This window comes from Lynx rufus, unplaced genomic scaffold (genome assembly GCF_022079265.1).
Source record: "Lynx rufus isolate CCGP_SWC_20201006 ecotype Redwood Valley unplaced genomic scaffold, mLynRuf1.p SCAF_3, whole genome shotgun sequence".
Taxonomy (NCBI): domain Eukaryota; kingdom Metazoa; phylum Chordata; class Mammalia; order Carnivora; family Felidae; genus Lynx; species Lynx rufus.
In genome coordinates this window covers 162963203-162980698 of record NW_025814845.1, presented here as the reverse complement: position 1 = coordinate 162980698, position 17496 = coordinate 162963203, and the positions used below count along the sequence as shown (strand labels likewise).

Here is a 17496-nt window from a genome sequence, read left to right as displayed (position 1 = left end):
ACAGAACTACAGTTCCATTATTACATTTTAAAATATTATCAATAATTCCTAGTATCACCAAACAGCTGGTTCAATTTGTCTCATAAGTTTTTTTCTCCAGTTTATTTGTTCAGATCAGTTTCTAAACATGAACCATATATTTAATGCACATATTCTTATTTCTTCTCTTTTTTCCCTACAACATACTCTTCTTTCTACCTCATTCAGCATGGGTAACATCACCACCACATGAAAATATTAAAACAGAGACATCTAAGGAAGGCCGAAAGGAGAACTTAAGATATTTAAAAATTAGAATTTTTAAAACGCCCTTAATTTTCTTGTATTTCCTTGTCTTCCCAGTGAAAGGCGAGAGACCCTGTATCCTTACTACTGCCTCAGATTCTTCTGGTTCAGACAAAACTAAGCATTCCGGGACTCCCACGGGCACACTGAAAAGTAATAAGCAAGGGACAAGGGACTCTCACTCGCCAGCAGAGCATTCTGCCTACAAGGCTGCAGAGGCAGAATCACATGCAATTTCAATTCCACAGTGGAGTGAGGTGCGATTTCTTCCCTGTGCAAGAGCTCAAGATCAGAGACCAATTACCTTAGAAAGTGATGTCATAGAGCCATTCATATTGAAAGCACCAAATGAATACACTGTAATAAACTGGAACAGTATCTGCATCTTATCAAAAGATTGACAAGACAATGGCTTAATTCAAAGAAATGAAACCCCTCTGCTAAAATTACACTCTGCCCCTAAAAAGCAGTTAAGTGAAAAATATGCTTCTGAGCAAGAAGTAGTCCTTTTATCCTTCCAGACCCTTATATTTCTGCACAAAGGGAAGAGGGCCAGACTTCATAGACTCCCCAAAGCTGCTGGGTTTCCCCAAGGTGGCAGGCAGACTTAGACTAGGTTTTCTTTCTTGTAGTTTAGATATGGCTCACCCATAACACCTTGTGATTTATGAGACTCTAACAGGCGGAGCATTCCAATCAATCTTATTTCTTTAAAAACATGAAAGAACTTTCCTTTGAACGGTGATCTGCCAGGCCTAGATCTATTCTTAATATTTATTTTTGAGAGAGAGAGAGAGACACAGCGTGAGCAGGGAAGGGGCAGAGAGAGAGAGACACACAAAGCCCAAAGTAGCTCCAGGCTCCAAGCTGTCAGCACAGAGCCTGACGTGGGGCTCAAACACACAAACCGCAAGATCATGACCTGAACCGAAGTTGGACTCTAAACCCACTGAACCACCCAGGCACCACAGGCCTGGATCTATTTTACTTTCTTTTTTTTTTTATTTTTCCAGTCTACTAATTCACTCTCACCCGACTCACTGTTAACCAGACAGACAGGGGAGAAGGAATCCCCTCGCCAAGCTGCCTGCCCGTCCTAACCAGGGCAAAGCGAGTCCATGCCGAGGTGTAAAGGTCCAGCCCCCCATCTTCCATCTCTGCGCTGGATGCCCAGCTGGCAGGAGTTGGGATGCTGGCCCAGAGGGCGGCCTCGAGGCTCAGAGCCAGAGAGGGGGACGAAGAACACAGTGGGGCAGCCGCTTCCTGAAATCAGCCCAGGCTTCTCCCACTCACTACAAAAGCAAGCTGCAAGATTCTTTCTGGAAATAATGCCTTCTCAAGCATTTTCTTCTAATTTTTAGCCATTTGGGAGGATTGAAGGCAAAGATCCATTCAAACTAGTTATCATTTCCCTGAAGTCAGGGACCATCGCTTATTCTACAATGGTCCCTAATACCCAGGACTGGACTGGCCATGGAGGACACATAAGCATTCATTTAATCAAAGAATAACAGTCATTTAAAGAGTCAAACTATCCTGAATATCCTTTTTCTATATTCTATTCCCCCCAACTGTGTCCTCCCCTAACATCTGCTTACCTCAGTAAAAACCTGAGAAATGAGACTGCAATGATGATTGCCACACCAATAAGGAAAGCGACACACACAGCTAGAAAAATCAAAGAAAACACGGTATCACCAAAACGTCATCATAAGCATTGAAGCTGTCACGTCACTACATTTCATCTGTAAGTCAAAAAAGCAAACAAAAATGGAAACAAGTGAGGGAAAAGCCTATATTCTCATGCTAACTTTCCTATATTCCTATAAACAATTGAGAACACTCATCATTAGGGGAATGCTAATTTTCATTATGAAAAATATAAAACATCTACAAAAGAACAGAGATTTGTATAATACGCCCACATATACGCATCCCTAGATGCGTAGTATTATCTAGTATTATCAACATACTGTCACTCTTGCTTCATCTACTGCTACTCTCCCTCTGCTTTTTATTTATTTTTTTTTTTTGAGAGAGAGAGCATGAGTGGGGGAGGGGCAAAGAGGTGGGGAGAGAGAATCCCAAGCAGGCTCCACACTGTCAGCTCAGAGCCCAATGTGGAGCTTGATCCCACAAACCGTGAGATCATGACCTGAGCCGAAATCAAGAGCCAGACACTTAACCGACTGAGCCATCCAGAAGCACCCCTTGCCTATAGTATTTTTAAGCAAATCCCAGACATCATGTCATCTCCTCCATCCATCTTCCATATGTATCTCTAAAGCACAGACCTCATAAAAGACATGTCAGCATCATGCAACTCCTGACATGGCACACTGAGAAGGCTTAATCTACCAAAAATGCACGCCCTCTACCTAGTTAAGAGAAAACATGTTGCACTTTGCAAGCAAGTGCAAATAACAAAATAACTGACCAGTCCTCTTCAAAAGTGTCAAGATCATGAAAGAAAAAAAAGGCTGCAGAGACCCAACAACTAAATGGGCTGTGGGATCCTGAACTGCATCCTGGACCAAAAGGGGGGAGCCTTAGAAGGGACAACTGGAGAAATCTGAAAAGCCTATACATCAGTTAATAGCACTATACCGATGTTAACGTCCTTGTTTCGATCGTATATATGGGATAACTGTACTATGATTACATAGTTTAGGGGAAGCTAGGAGAAAAGTAAGTGGGAACTCCTTTTTGCAATGTTTCTAAAATTACTTCAAAATTAAAAGTTTCTTAAAAATGGACCCTTTGTTATATAATCACAATGTCATTAACAATTCTCTGGCTAACACTGCGACCATATTCCAATTTCTCTAGTTATCTCAAAAAGGTTTTGTGTAGTTACTGTGTTCAGATCAGGACCCAAACATGGTTCCCATTTTGTATTTGCTTGTTATGGCTCTTCAGTCAGCTTATGTTATGGCTAAGCATAAGTAGCCATTGACCTTTTTGAAATAAGTCGTCTATTAGTACGTCTCCTTTTCTAGATCTGTCAGTATATTTCCTCATGGTGTCACTGGACTTGTTCTTCTATCCTCCAAAGGTTCTATAAAGGGGAAATTAGCTGTAAAAACTTGACTAAAAAAAGTTCAACTTTTTTTGGCAAGAATGCTTCACAGATGGAGCTGTGTCTTTCCCACTGCACATCAGGAGCACCTGCTGCAAATGCCCATGTGCCCAATGCACGTGTCAGCTGGGGGAAGCCTCAAGTTCCCCTTTCATGTGATGGTTTCATCCACTCATGACTTTTGTGTACATCAATTCCTTCATTAAGGATTACCATATATTCTGCCATTCTGTCACATGCATTCGCTGGAATTATTCCCTTGGTGGCTCAGTCGGTGGAGCATCTGACTTGATTTTAGCTTGGGTCATGATCCCAGGGTTGTGGGATTGAGCCATGCATCAGGCTCTGTGCTGAGCAAGAAGCTTGCTTATAATTCTTTCTCTCTCTCCCTCTGCCCCCTTTCCCCTGCTCTAAAATAAAAATAAAACAAAAACAAAACAAAACAAACAAACAAAAACGGGAAAGGCAGGATAAATGCTTAGATCCTTCCTTTCAATTGATAATTTTAAGTCACTCCAGTTAACATCAGGTGGTCCTTGTTATCTCCGAAGGCAACCAAAGTATTGTTTTTGTGTAGGGAAGGGGCTTTGTTTATTGGTTGTTGTTGTTTTTAAATTTACTTATTTATTTTGAGAGAGAGAGAGTGCGTAGGGGAGGGGGAGAGAGAGAGAGAGAGAGAGAGAGAGAGAGAGAGAGAGTGTCCCAAGCAGGTTCCATGCTGTCAGCACATAGCCACCCAACTGGGGGCTTAATCTCATGAATGATTAGATCATGACCTGAGCTGAAACCAAGAGTAGGATACTTAACCTACTGAGCCACCCAGGCACCCTCAGCTTTGTTTTTTTTTTTCATAACAAACTTTGATTTTTGTACATACAATGTGTTTCCATCAATGACATTCCTTATTCTTTTTAATGCTTCAACTGTCCCATGTTGGTCCTTTCATTCTTTTGGGGGGGGCTCTTACATTCTTTTGACCTGACCCTATGGTCTTCAAAAGCTTCACTGTAGACAAGTACTTATTAATGCTCCTGGGGGTTATTATATTATCTAATGGGGGCTCAGACTGACAGATTTTCTTCAGTGGAGTTATTAGAGAATGAACAGTCCCTCCTTAATCTAAGGGACTTCTGGATGGTCCATGTAAAACACATACAGAGAATACTGTGCCTATATCCTAAAACAAGGAAGATACTTGACAGTCATTTTCCCTATTTCCAGTTTGTTCCCATTGCATTAACTTTTTTTTGGTTATTTATCTTCATAATTAAACTAAATAACACCTATGAGAATATGCTGGTCATATAATTTTCTTAAATATCACATAATTTTCTTAGCATACACTAACAATATAATAAATACATCATAAGTATACAATAAATATAATGTACTTATAATACAACTGTACAATAAATATAAATAAATACAATAAATACATTATAAATAACTAAATAAGACAGATAACCTATAATTCAGGTTTTAAAGTACACAAAGTGTCACAAGCAGTACTCAAAAACTAAAATCTTTGAAATACAAATTTTAAAAAATTAACAAACAGCATATACGTACGAAGGTTACTGTCAATTGGATTCTTATTGACAACTACGTCACAAGCAATTTCATTGACTCCATTATGGACGTGCTTTACCAAGAGTGAATAGTTTCCAAATTCTCCAAATTTATATTCCAGCCTACAAAAATTTGGTAAATTTAAGAAAAATGGTTAGATTAGGAAATAAGGAGTGGATTATGGTAATGTCATCAAGGCAGTGACAGACCAGGAAAGATATTTAAAAATACTGTATTTTGAAGGAAGGAAAAGCTGAAAACCAAATAGGGATGAAAAAATAGAAAATGCAGGTGTCAGCAGATCACATTAAAGCAGATACGAACCTACAAACTTCCTTCTCTTCCACAGTGTCATTAAGTTGCAGGATAGATCCATGCTGGGTGCTCACAGCAACCGCCGCAGTGCTAGGCTTCCCAGGTTTTCCACTCCAGGAAACATTTACTAGAACTTGAAATGAGCACTGTAAAACAGAAACACAAGCCACTGTGAGAGGTGTTTGAAAGTCAGGTGGCTGTTGGAGCACATGAACACCCACCCATCTGAAATCCTGAGGTGAGTTTTCCTTCATACTTGTAATTTTTTTTAAGTTTATTTATTTTTGAGAGACACAGAGACAGCACAAGAGGGGGAGGGGCAGAGAGACAGGGAGACAGATAATCCCAACCAGGTTCCATGCTGTCAGCCCGATGTGGGGCTCAAAACCACAAAACCACGAGGTCATGACCTGAGTCGAAACCAAGAGTTGGATGCTTTAAGTGACTAAGCCAACCAGGCACCCATTTTCCTTCATACTTACAAAAAAACTTTTAAATTCCAATAATTTAGATAAAATTTGCCTATATAACTATGTGTTGCCATACAATCTTTACTCATGGGTAGATTTTTCATACAATTAATAAATAGAGCATATATTGCCTTGCATTCCATTGTGTTACATATTGTTTAATGAGTAAATTTCCATCATTCTACCTAATTTGCATATTTAAAATTTTTAATGATTGCTTTATAGTCCATTACATACTAAAAATGTATTTAGGCTGCTTTCAAAACTTTTTTAATCTTCTTATGTGTAATTTATATAAATTATGTTCTGAAAGATAAATATAGGGGCATCTGGGTAACTCATTGAGTTAAGCAACCAACTCCTGATTTCGGCTCACGTCATGATCTCACAGGCTTCATGATATCAAGCCCTATGTTGGGCTCTGAGCTTACAACATGGAGCTGCTTGGGATTCTCTCTCTGCCCATACCTTCCCCGTTCATGCTCTTTCTCTCCCAAAATAAATACATAAATATAAAAAAAAAGATAAATATACAGTATATGTAATTACATTTTTAATTTGTTATACATAATTTATGTAACATATTGCTTCTAAAGATCTGTACATGATGTGCTTTTTAAAAAAATTTTTTTAACATTTATTTATTATTGAGAGACAGAGAGAGGCAGAGCATGAACGGGGGAGGGGCAGAGAGAGGAGGAGACACAGAATCTGAAGCAGGCTCCAGGCTCTGAGCTGTCAGCGCAGAGCCCGACGTGGGGCTCGAACTCATGAATGGCGAGATCATGACCTGAGCTGAAGTCGGATGCTCAACTGACTAAGCCACCCAGGCGTCCCTGTGCTTTTTTTTTTATTTAATTAATTTATTTTGAGAGAGAGAGAGCATGTGCACGCACATGTACATGCAGGTGAGGGGCAGAGGAATTCCAAACAAGCTCTGCACTGTCAGCGTGAAGCCTGACTCAAGGCTCCATCTTATGAACCATGAGATCATGACCTGGGTGGACATCAAGAGTTGGACACTTAACCAACTGAGTCACCCAGGCATTCCTACACATGATATTCTTATTCCTTTAAATTCTTTCCCTAAAACAAATTTCCAAAAATTACATTACTGGATAAAAAATAATTATTTTAATGGTTCTTTTCATATGTGCCCAAACAGTAGTCAAATAAGAAAAAGTACAATATATTAGTTCCTCATTAGCCTTACCAAGATTTAAAAATCTTTCTTTTTGTTCATGTACCAAATATTTATGACATCACAGCATTAAGATTACATTTTAAGTTATTAAATAATTCAATATTCTTTTATGTTTCTTTTTTTTACCATTTTATTTATTTTTTTAATTTACAACCAAGTTAGCATATAGTGCAACAATGATTTCAGGAGTTTATTTCTTAACGCCCCTTACCCATTTAGCCCATCCCCCCTCACACACCCCCTCCAGTAACCCTCTGTTTGTTCCTATAGTTTTGTCCCCCTCCCTGTTTTATATTATTTTTGCTTCTCTTCCCTTATGTTCATCTGTTTTGTCTCTTAAAGTCCTCATATGAGTGAAGTCATATGATATTTGTCTTTCTCTGACTAATTTTGCTTAGCATAATAACCACTAGTTCCATCCAGGTAGTTGCAAATGGCAAGATTTCATTCTTTTTGATTGCTGAGTAATACTCCATTGTATACTTATGCCACTTCTTTATCCATGAATCCATCGATGGGCATTTGGGCTCTTTCCATACTTTGGCTATTGTTGATAGTGCTGCTATAAACATTGGGGTGCATATGCCCCTTTGAAACAGCATACCTGTATCCCTTGGATAAATACGTAGTAGTGCAATTGCTGGGTCATAGGGTAGTTCTATTTTTAATTTTTTGAGGAACCTCCATACTGTTTTCCAGAGTGGCTGCACAAGTTTGCATTCCCACCAGCAGTACAAAAGAGATCCTCTTTCTCGGCATCCTTCCCAACATCTATCGTTGCCTAAGTTGATAATGTCAACCCTTTTGACAGGAGTGAGGTGGTATCTCATCATGGGTTTGATTTGTATTTCCCTGATGAGTGATGTTGAGCGTTTTCTCATGTGTCAGTTGGCCATCTGGATGTCTTCTTTGGGGAAGGGTCTATTCATGTCTTTTGTCCATTTCTTCACTGGATTCTGTTTTTTGAGTGGGGAGTTTGATAAGTTCTTTATAAATTTTGTATACTAACCCTTTATCTGATATGCCATTTGCAAATAGCTTCTCCCATTCTGTCAGTTGCCTTTTAGTTTTGCTGATTATTTCCTTCAGTGTGCAGAAGCTTTTTATTTTGATGAGGTCCCAATAGTTCATGTTTGCTTTTGTTTCCCTTGCCTCCAGAGAGAGACGTGTTGAGTAAGAAGTTGCTGCAGCTGAGGTCAAATAGGTTTTTGCCTGCTTTCTCCTTGAGGATTTTGATGGCTTCTTGTCTTACATGGAGGTCTTTCATCCATTTTGAGTTTTTTTTTTTTTAATTTTTTTTTTTCAACGTTTATTTATTTTTGGGACAGAGAGAGACAGAGCATGAACGGGGGAGGGGCAGAGAGAGAGGGAGACACAGAATCGGAAACAGGCTCCAGGCTCTGAGCCATCAGCCCAGAGCCCGACGCGGGGCTCGAACTCACGGACCGCAAGATCGTGACCTGGCTGAAGTCGGACGCTTAACCGACTGCGCCACCCAGGCGCCCCATTTTGAGTTTATTTTTGTGTATGGTGTAAGAAAGTGGTCCAGGTTCATTCTTCTGCATGTCGCTGTCCAGTTTTCCCAGCACCACTTGCTGAAGAGACTGTCTTGATTCCATTGGATATTCTTTCCTGCTTTGTCAAAGATTAGTTGGCCATTCGTTTGTGGGTCCATTTCTGAGTGCTCTATTCTGTTCCATTGACCTGAGTGTCTGTTTTTGTGCCAGTACCATACTGTCTTGATGATTACAGCTTTGTAACAAACACAGCTTGAAGTCCGGGATTGTGATGCCTCCTGAATTGGTTTTCTTTTTCAAGACTGCTTTGGCTATTCGGGGTCTTTTCTGGTTTCATACAAATTTTAGGATTGTTTGTTCTAGCTCTGTGAAGAATGCTGGTGTTATTTTGATAGCTATTGCATTGAATATGTAGAGTGCTTTGGGCAGTATTGACATTTGAACAATATTTGTTCTTCCTATCCAGGAGCATGGAATCTTTTTCCATTTTTTTGTGTCTTCAATTTCTTTCATAAGCTTTCTATAGTTTTCAGTGTATAGATTTTTCACCTCTTTGGTTATGTTTATTCTCAGGTATTTTATGGTTTTTGGTGCAATTGTAAATGGGATCGATTCCTTGATTTCTCTTTCTGTTGCTTCACTGTTGATGTATAAGAATGCAACTGATTTCTGTGCATTGATTTTATAACCTGCAACTTTGCTGAATTCATGGATCAGTTCTAGCAGTTTTTTTGGCAGAATCTTTTGGGTTTCCCATATAAAGTATCATGTCATCTGCAAAGACTGAAAGTTTGACCTCCTCCTGGCTGATCTGGATGCCTTTTATTTCTTTGTGTTGTCTGATTGCTGAAGCTAAGACTTCCAATCCTATGTTGAATAACAGTGGCGAAAGTGGACATCCCTGTCTTGTTCCAGACCTTAGGGGGAAAGCTCTCATTTTTTCCCCATTGAGGATGATATTAGCATTGGGTCTTTCATATATGGCTTTTATGATCTCGAGGTATGATCCTTCTATTCCTACTTTCTTGAGGGTTTTTATCAAGAAAGGATGCTGTATTTTGTCAAATGCTTTTACTGCATCTGTTGAGAGGATCGTGTGGCTCTTGTCCTTTCTTTTATTGATGTGAAAATCAATCAATGTGATTCACATTGATTGTTTTGCAGATATTGAACCAGCCCTGCGTTCCAGATATAAATCCCACTTGGTCATGGGGAATAATTTTTTTAATGTATTGTTGGGTATGGTTGGCTAATATCTTGTTGAGGATTTTTGCATCCATGTTCATCAGGGAAACTGGTCTACAGTTCTCCTTTTTAGTGGGGTCTTTGGTTTTGGAATCAAGGTAATGCTGGCTTCATAGAAAGAGTTTGGAAGTTTTCCTTCCACTTCTATTTTTTTGGAAAAGCTCCAAGAGAATAGGTGTTAACTCTTCCTTAAATGTTTGGTAGAATTCCCCTGGAAAGCCATCTGGCCCTGGACTCTTGTTTGTTGAGAGATTTTTGATTACTAATTCAATTTCTTTACTGGCTATGGGTCTGTTCAAATTTTCTATTTCTTCCTGTCTCAGTTTTGGTAGTTTATATGTTTCTAGGAATTTGTCCATTTCTTCCAGATTGCCCATTTTATTGGTGTGTAATTGCTCATAATATTCTCTCATTATTGTTTGTATTTCTGCTGTGTTGGTTGTGATCTCTCCTCTTTCATTCTTGATTTTATGTATTTGGGTCCTTTCCTTTTTCTTTTTGGTAAAACTGGCTAGTGGTTTATCAATTTTGTTAATTCTTGCAAAGAACCAGCTTCTGGTTTTATTGATCGTTCTACTGTTTTTGTTGTTGTTGTTGTTGCTTTTTTTTTTTTTTTTTTTTTGGTTTCAATAGCATTGATTTCTGCTCTAATCTTTATTATTTCCTGTTTGCTGCTGGTTTGGGGTTTTATTTGCTGTTCTTTTTCCAGCTCTTTAAGGTGTAAGGTTAGGTTGATGTATCTGTGACCTATCTTCCTTCTTTAGGAAGGCATGGATTGCTATATACTTTCCTCTTATGACCGCCTTTGCTGCATCCCAGAGGTTTTAGGCTGTGGTGTTATCATTTCCATTGGCTTCCAAGTACTTTTTAATTTCCTCTTTAACATCTTGGTTAGCCCATCCATTCTTTAGTAAGACTTTCTTTAGTCTCCAAGTATGTGTTACCTTTCCAAATTTTTTCTTGTGGTTGATTTCAAGTTTCATAACGTTGTGGTCTGAAAATATGCACAGTATGATCTCGATCTTTTTGTACTTGTTGAGCGATGATTTACATCCCAGTAATGACCTATTCTGGAAAACATTCCATGTGCACTGGAGAAGAATGTGTATTCTGCTGCTTTAGGATGAAATGTTCTGAATATATCTGTTAAGTCCATCTGGTCCAGCGTGTCATTCAAAGCCATTGTTTCCTTGTTGATTTTCTGTTTAGATGATCTGTCCATTGCTGTGAGTAGGGTGTTGAAGTCCCCTACTATTATGGTATTATTATCAATGAGTTTCTTTATGTCTGTGATTAATTGATTTATATATTTGGGTGATTCCACATTTGGCAGATAAATGTTTACAATTGTTAAGTCTTCCTGATGAATAGACCCCTTAATTATGATATAATGTCCTTCTTCATCTCTTGTTACAGTCTTTATTTTAAAGTCTAGATTGTCTGATGTAAGTATGGCTACTCCCGCTTTCTTTTGTTGACCATTAACATGATAGATGGTTCTCCATCCCTTTACTTTCAATCTGAAAGTGTCTTTAGGTCTAAAGTGGGTCTCTTGTAAACAGCATATAGATGGATCTTGTTTTCTTATCCATTCTATTACCCTATGTCTTTTGATTGGAGCATTTAGTCCACTGACATTTAAAGTGACTACTGAAAGATATGAATTTATTGCCATTATGTTTCTTGTAGAGTTGGGAGTTTCTGGTGGTGTTCTCTGGTCCTTTCTAGTCTTTGTTGATTTGGGTCTTTTTTTTTTTTTTTTGTCTTTTCTCCCCTCAGAGAGTCCCCCTTAAAATTTCTTGCAGGGCTGGTTTAGTGGTGACAAACTCCTTTAATTTGTGTTTGTCTGGGAAACTTTTAATCTCTCCTTCTATTTTTAATGACAGCCTTGCTGGATAAAGAATTCTTGTTTGCATATTTTTCTAATTCAGTACATTGAATATATCCTGCCACTCCTTTCTGGCCTGCCAAGTTTCTGTAGATAGGTCTGCTGCAAACCTGGTCTGCTGCAAATAGGTCTGCTTCTGTGTTTCCTTGTAGGTTAAGGACTTTTTTTTTCCCTTGCTGCTTTCATGATTCTCTACTTGCCTGAGTATTTTGTGAATTTGACTATGATATGCCTTGTCGATGGTTGATTTTTGTTAAATCTAATGGGAGTCCTCTGTGCTTCCTGGGTTTTGATGCCTGTATCTTTCCCCAAGTCAGGAACGTTTTCTGCTGTGATTTGCTCACATAACCCTTCTACCCCTTTTTCTCTCTCTTCATCTTCTGGGACCCCTATGATTCTGATGTTGTTCCTTTTTTTTTTTTTAATGTTTATTTATTTTTTGAAAGAGAGAGACACAGAGTGTGAGCAGGGGAGGGGCAGAGAGAGAGAGAGGGAGACACAGAATCCAAAGCAGGCTCTAGGCTCTGAGCTGTCACCACAGAGCCCAATTCAGGGCTTGAACTCACAAGCCATGAGATTATGACCTGAGCTGAAGTCGGTTGCTGAACCAACTGAGCCACCCAGACGCCCCTGTATATTCTTCTTTTTTAATAATATTTTAAAGATACAGTAACATTATTATATTTATCATACTTAGAACATATCTACCTAAGGGAAAAAAAGAAAACTAAATGGCCTTGCTTATACTAATTTACGTCTGAAAATAATTAACAGTCAAAAGTAACAGATCACCACTTTGGATTCCTTCACTGCAATGAAAGCCCAGGATTTCTGTCTCCCACTCACTGCTTCTCCCTTCTCACCACCTCCAGATCTGCTGAGGAATACTGTTTATGATGCTAAAAAACAATTTTTGTTTTCTTTTTTTGTCATTTACACCTTACTTAAAGTCAACTATAATAATTACTCATATTTAACATTACAATACTAACCTTCTTCCCATTTTTGTTCTCTTTTAAAGCACACACACACACAAATCACTTGCTGACACATGGGATCTTTAGCTGTCTTGAAGCTATGAAATCTAGTCGACACATTTTTTTTAATGTTTATGTGTTTTTTAATGTGTATGTCTCTTAAGTGTTTCTACTTTAAGGAAAGGAAATTCTCATTTAGCCAGATAACTTATCTTGAGGACATATCTTCAACTGGTAAGCCCACCATTCCCAGGTATTTATTATCTGGCTTATGGAACAAATTATTAAAATTTGTATTCCTTTGAATATGTATTTCTATATTTGCTTAAAGATTTAAAAATTATCATTAATGTTCCACATTTAAAACAGGTTATGTCTCAATTCTATTTTCTGGTTAACCATTACAGGCTCATAAAGTGTCTTTCCAATTTCCAGACTATAAAGTCTTCTCTGGAATTATGGGACATTTTCTACAACTATGTTTCAATGAAAACTCTACCACCCCTTTACACATTTTCCTAAAACAAAATTATCTCCACGCTCTTGTAAATAAATTAGCAGTTTTTTTCCCCGAGCTGGTCTCAGGTAGCTAATTCTGTTTTTTGATTCTTTACTGTCACCAGCATCACTGTTTTGTATCAGTTATTCTACTGTTTTTATTCTAAAGATGCTTTAGTTGTCCTATGGCTAATACCCTGGCAATGCACTCTTTTTTTCCCCCTCACATTGTTTTTTTGTAAATTTTAGGCCTTTATTGTCTGTTTAGAAGACATTTTGCCCATTCTCTGAATTATCTATGATTCTTGTGGCTTTGAAATTCAGCTATTATTGATATTTTTTTCAAGTTTCTTTTAGGTCCTTCACATAGACAGATAAAGCTTTCCTTTGTCTTTGCTATATATATTTTTTAACACTATACATTTTCTTTGCTTCATATAACTTTGTAGAGGTCTCAGTGAGTTTAATCAAACAGAGGGGGGACCATCCATCACCTCTTCAGCTGGTATGCACACTGGGGATTTGTTTGTTTGTTTGTTTTTTAAAAGCTATTTATGGTAAACAGGTCCCTAAACAGTCTCTGACTTACTGTAGTTCGATTTATGGTTATTCAACTTTATCATAGTATGAAAGCAATATGCATTCAGTAGAAACTGTACTTGGAATTTTGAATTTTCATCTTTTCCTGGGCTAGCACTATGCAGTAGGACCCTCTGTAATGATGGAAGTCAGCAGCTGCAAAACAAAGCCCAGTCAGCCATGCAACCCTGGGGGTCAGTGAATGAGAAGCTGTGGGCTAGTGTAAGTGCTCTGAGCATGTGTGAGGAAGGCTGGACTACACTATGATGTCCAGTAAGTTACGTGTATTCAATGCATTTTTGTCTTAAAGTATTTTCAATTTACAGGGGGATGCAATCCATGGGAGGAAAATCTGTACATTAAAATTCCTCCTCTGAAGGTGGTACACTGAAGTGCTCAATTTGGAAATGAAGATGATTTTCTTTTACCTGGAAGAACAGTCTTGTACTTAAAAAGCAGCAAGGTCTAGTAATTATAACTTGAGATAAAATAAACCCTTTATCAACAATTGAAAAAAAAAAAACAGGAGAGATTGACAAACCAAGAAACAGACTCTTAACCACAGAGAACAAACTGATGGTTATCAGAGGGGAGGTGGGTGGGAGATGGGTGAAATAGGTGAAGGGATAAGAGTACACTGATCTTGGGGTGCCTGGGTGGGTCAGTCAGTTGAGTGTCCAACTTCAGCTCAGGTCACGATCTCTCAGTTCACGGGTTCGAGCCCCATGTCAGGCTTTCAACTGACAGCGCGGAGCCTGCTTCAGATTCTCTGTCTCCTTCTCTGTCTGCCCCTTCCCTGCTAGTCTCTCAAAACTTCTCTCTTCCCTCTCTCTCAAAAATAAATAAACATTAAAAAAATTTTTTTAAAAAGAATACACAGATCTTGATAAGCACTAAGCAATGTACAGAACTGTTGAATCACTATATTGTACACTTGAAACTAATATAATACTGTATGTTAACTGTACTGGAATTAAAATAAAGAACTTAATAAAAATAAATCCTTTATCATCAGGAGGGCAGATCCCTGGAATAACTGCCATGCCTCAACCTGAGCTTCCCCATTGTCCTCACGACCTTTGCCCCTGGAGAATACCCAGGTGTCCCACTCCTTTCTTCTCTGGTCCAACAAGAGGGTTATGTGTTAGAGGAGTAAAATAAAATATGGTCTATCCCTTTTTCTCATCACTGAGAACTGAGTTTTCAAAAGATGGGCGGGGGGAAAGTTAAGAGACTGGCATTGTTCACTGCTAGGCATTCTCCCTGATTATACATCTTCTGGTATACAGCCTGTACGTTTCCTTACCTATAGAACTGAAGTTAACAAGAAAACAACTGTGAGAGCACTGAGGATCATATCAAACAGCCCAAAGCAAACAAAACTGTGAGCATGAACATAATACCTACATGATAACAGCGTTCAGAATTCCAGTAGACAGTCAGGTTTGTTCCATGTAGTTCGTTATGGATGAGCAGCAACGCTTGGTCCATCTTCAGCTCTACATGCCTTTTTTTATCTAAGTCTGCTAAGAATTAGAAAAGAAGTTTTAAAAAGCAGAAAAACAAAGCATCTGAAAGACTACATAAGAGACGAAGTGCACCTGTGGAAACTTCACAGGAGTGCTTCTCGAATGCCTGCCCTCTAAGGTTCTAGGGTGTCTCATTCCTTACTCTGTGAACACATAACTGTGCTTGCACACACATGCGTGCCTGAACACGTGCGCACGTGCGCACGCTCACACACACACACACACACACACACACACACACACACACACAGCGTTGCCCTTTTGTACATGTGCCTCTACTATAAAACAGAATTTGGCTAACATCATTCACGTCCTGTGTGTACCTGGACTACGTAGGACCTTACATTCATCACGTGCTAAGGTGTGGCAGGCCCTGAATTTACTAGTTTCACATATCTTCCATTTGACAATATGTCAACCTCACAATCTGGGTATTTTCTCCATTTAGCACATGAAAAAATGGAGGCTCACAAGCATTAGATAATTGTGCATGGCCAGGGTTCTGCAAAATCACTGTGTGAACCCAATCAATTTGTGTGATTCCAAAGTCCAAACTTTTTTCAATCATGTTAATCCCACCCCCCTACGAGTGCAGCTTGGGAGAAGTCAGGACACGGGGTGAGCAAGGCTCTGTGGGGATTTGCATGCCCTTTAAAGTTTGAGATGCTCTGCCTTCTATCACTTTGGTTTGGACTTCTGAATCTCCTTCTGGCTTCCAGCAGAAGACAGATGAGCCTCAGTCTGAAGGGAGAAGTCCCACCACTCCAGAGTACCTAAGCTTAGAGCTTACTACTTTACTAGATGCTCTTAGGACAATCTAAAGACGATGCACATTCTACATTTACACCTGCCAATATGATAGGCAAACAAAGAGAACTATTATTGGTTAAAGTGAAAGCAAAATGTTTCATTTAGACCAACCTCCTCATTTATACTATTATATGGTACAAAAGAGAAATTAATTTGCCCTCTAGCTTCTAGGCCAGAGAGAGAGAGAGAGAGAGAGAGAGAGAAACTATTTAATAACACAATGAGAAAGATAATAATCTAGCCTCTTTTATTTTGTAATATGAAAGCTTACTTTAGGGCTCCCCAGGAACTCATGTGAATGGTTAATTCAGGAAATTTTTCACTGTAGCCAGCCTAAATCCCTCATTTTATTATTTTTAAAAGATATTTATTTAGAGAGAGTGTGCGCACACACAAGCAGGGGAGGGGCAAAGAGAGGGGGAGAGAGAATCCCAAGCAGGCTCCACTCTGTCAGCACAGAGCCCAACATGGGCTCAAGAACCATGAGATCATGACCTGAGTTGAAATCAACAGAGTCAGACACTTAACTAACTGAGCCACCCAGATGCCCCTAAATCCCTCATTTTAAGGTTTACCCTAATGTACCCTTATTTAGTTAGCTCTTGGTAAATACAACCCACAATATATCACTCTTAATAATCTATTGAAAGTTGTCCCCCCTCTACACTAAAGAAAGTTATACTCACTTTTTCTGTCCTTTCCTTCTGAAGAGTGTCTTCTAGTGGAAGCAGTGTTTGGGACCAAGGGTGTAACATGGTGGGTTAAGTGTCTGGACTCCAAGTTAGACCAAATGGAATTTGAATCACACCCTTTCTCAGCTTCCTCATCAATAAATTAAGAGTCCAAAGGTTCTACACTCAATTTCCATTGTTGGGTGAAGGTTCCCACACTACCAAGCAATTCTCAGACACCAGCTGGGTGTCCTACAATTCAACTCAATTCTGACACTATGTACCTGGAGACAGTGTCAGATGCCACAGATAGGGGCTCAGTCCCACAAGACTGACTCTGCCTTTCAGATGTCAGTCACCAGCACAAGGTACCACCTGTGCTTCAGACCGACCAGCTATGGATTGGAGGTTCCCAAGGCCCCCTTCTCACATTTGATTAATTTACTAGAGCAGCTCACAGAACTCAGAGAAACATTTTACTACTAGATTACTGGTGTATTATAAGAGGGTATAACTGAGGAACAGCCAGATGGCAGAGATGCACAAGGCAAGACACAGGGAAAGGGTATGGAGCTCCCATGTCCTCTCCCAGGCTGCCACTCTCCCCAAATCTCCAGGTGTTCACCAACCCAGAAGTTCTCTGAACCCCATCCTTTGAGTTTCTATGGAGACTTCATTACCAAGGCAATTGATTAAACCATTGGTCGTTTATGACTGATTCAACCTCCAGCCCCTCTCCCTTCCCCAGATGTTGGCTGTGGGACTGAGAGTTCCAACATTCAAATCACAGGGTGGGCTCTCCAGGTCACCAGTCCCACCCTTCAGTAGAGGCCAAAGATCGCCTAATTAACATAACAAGG

The 17496-nt window shown here is 39.2% G+C and overlaps 1 protein-coding gene across 3 annotated transcripts in view; it reads right to left on the bottom strand.

Moving 5' to 3' along the window:
* HGSNAT (heparan-alpha-glucosaminide N-acetyltransferase) overlaps window positions 1-17496 on the bottom strand; it is a 51513-nt gene that overhangs the window by 15959 nt on the left and 18058 nt on the right. The window contains exons 2-5 of one of the 3 annotated variants that reach the window (XM_047091517.1): window positions 15034-15152; window positions 5258-5394; window positions 4934-5055; window positions 1884-1953 (exon numbers count right to left, since the gene is read on the bottom strand). In XM_047091517.1, coding sequence (XP_046947473.1) covers window positions 1884-1953; window positions 4934-5055; window positions 5258-5394; window positions 15034-15152 — 448 coding nt within the window. Of the gene's footprint in view, window positions 1-1883; window positions 1954-4933; window positions 5056-5257; window positions 5395-15033; window positions 15189-17496 lie in introns of those variants that run through there. The other 2 variants (XM_047091514.1, XM_047091515.1) reach the window with 2 other exon arrangements.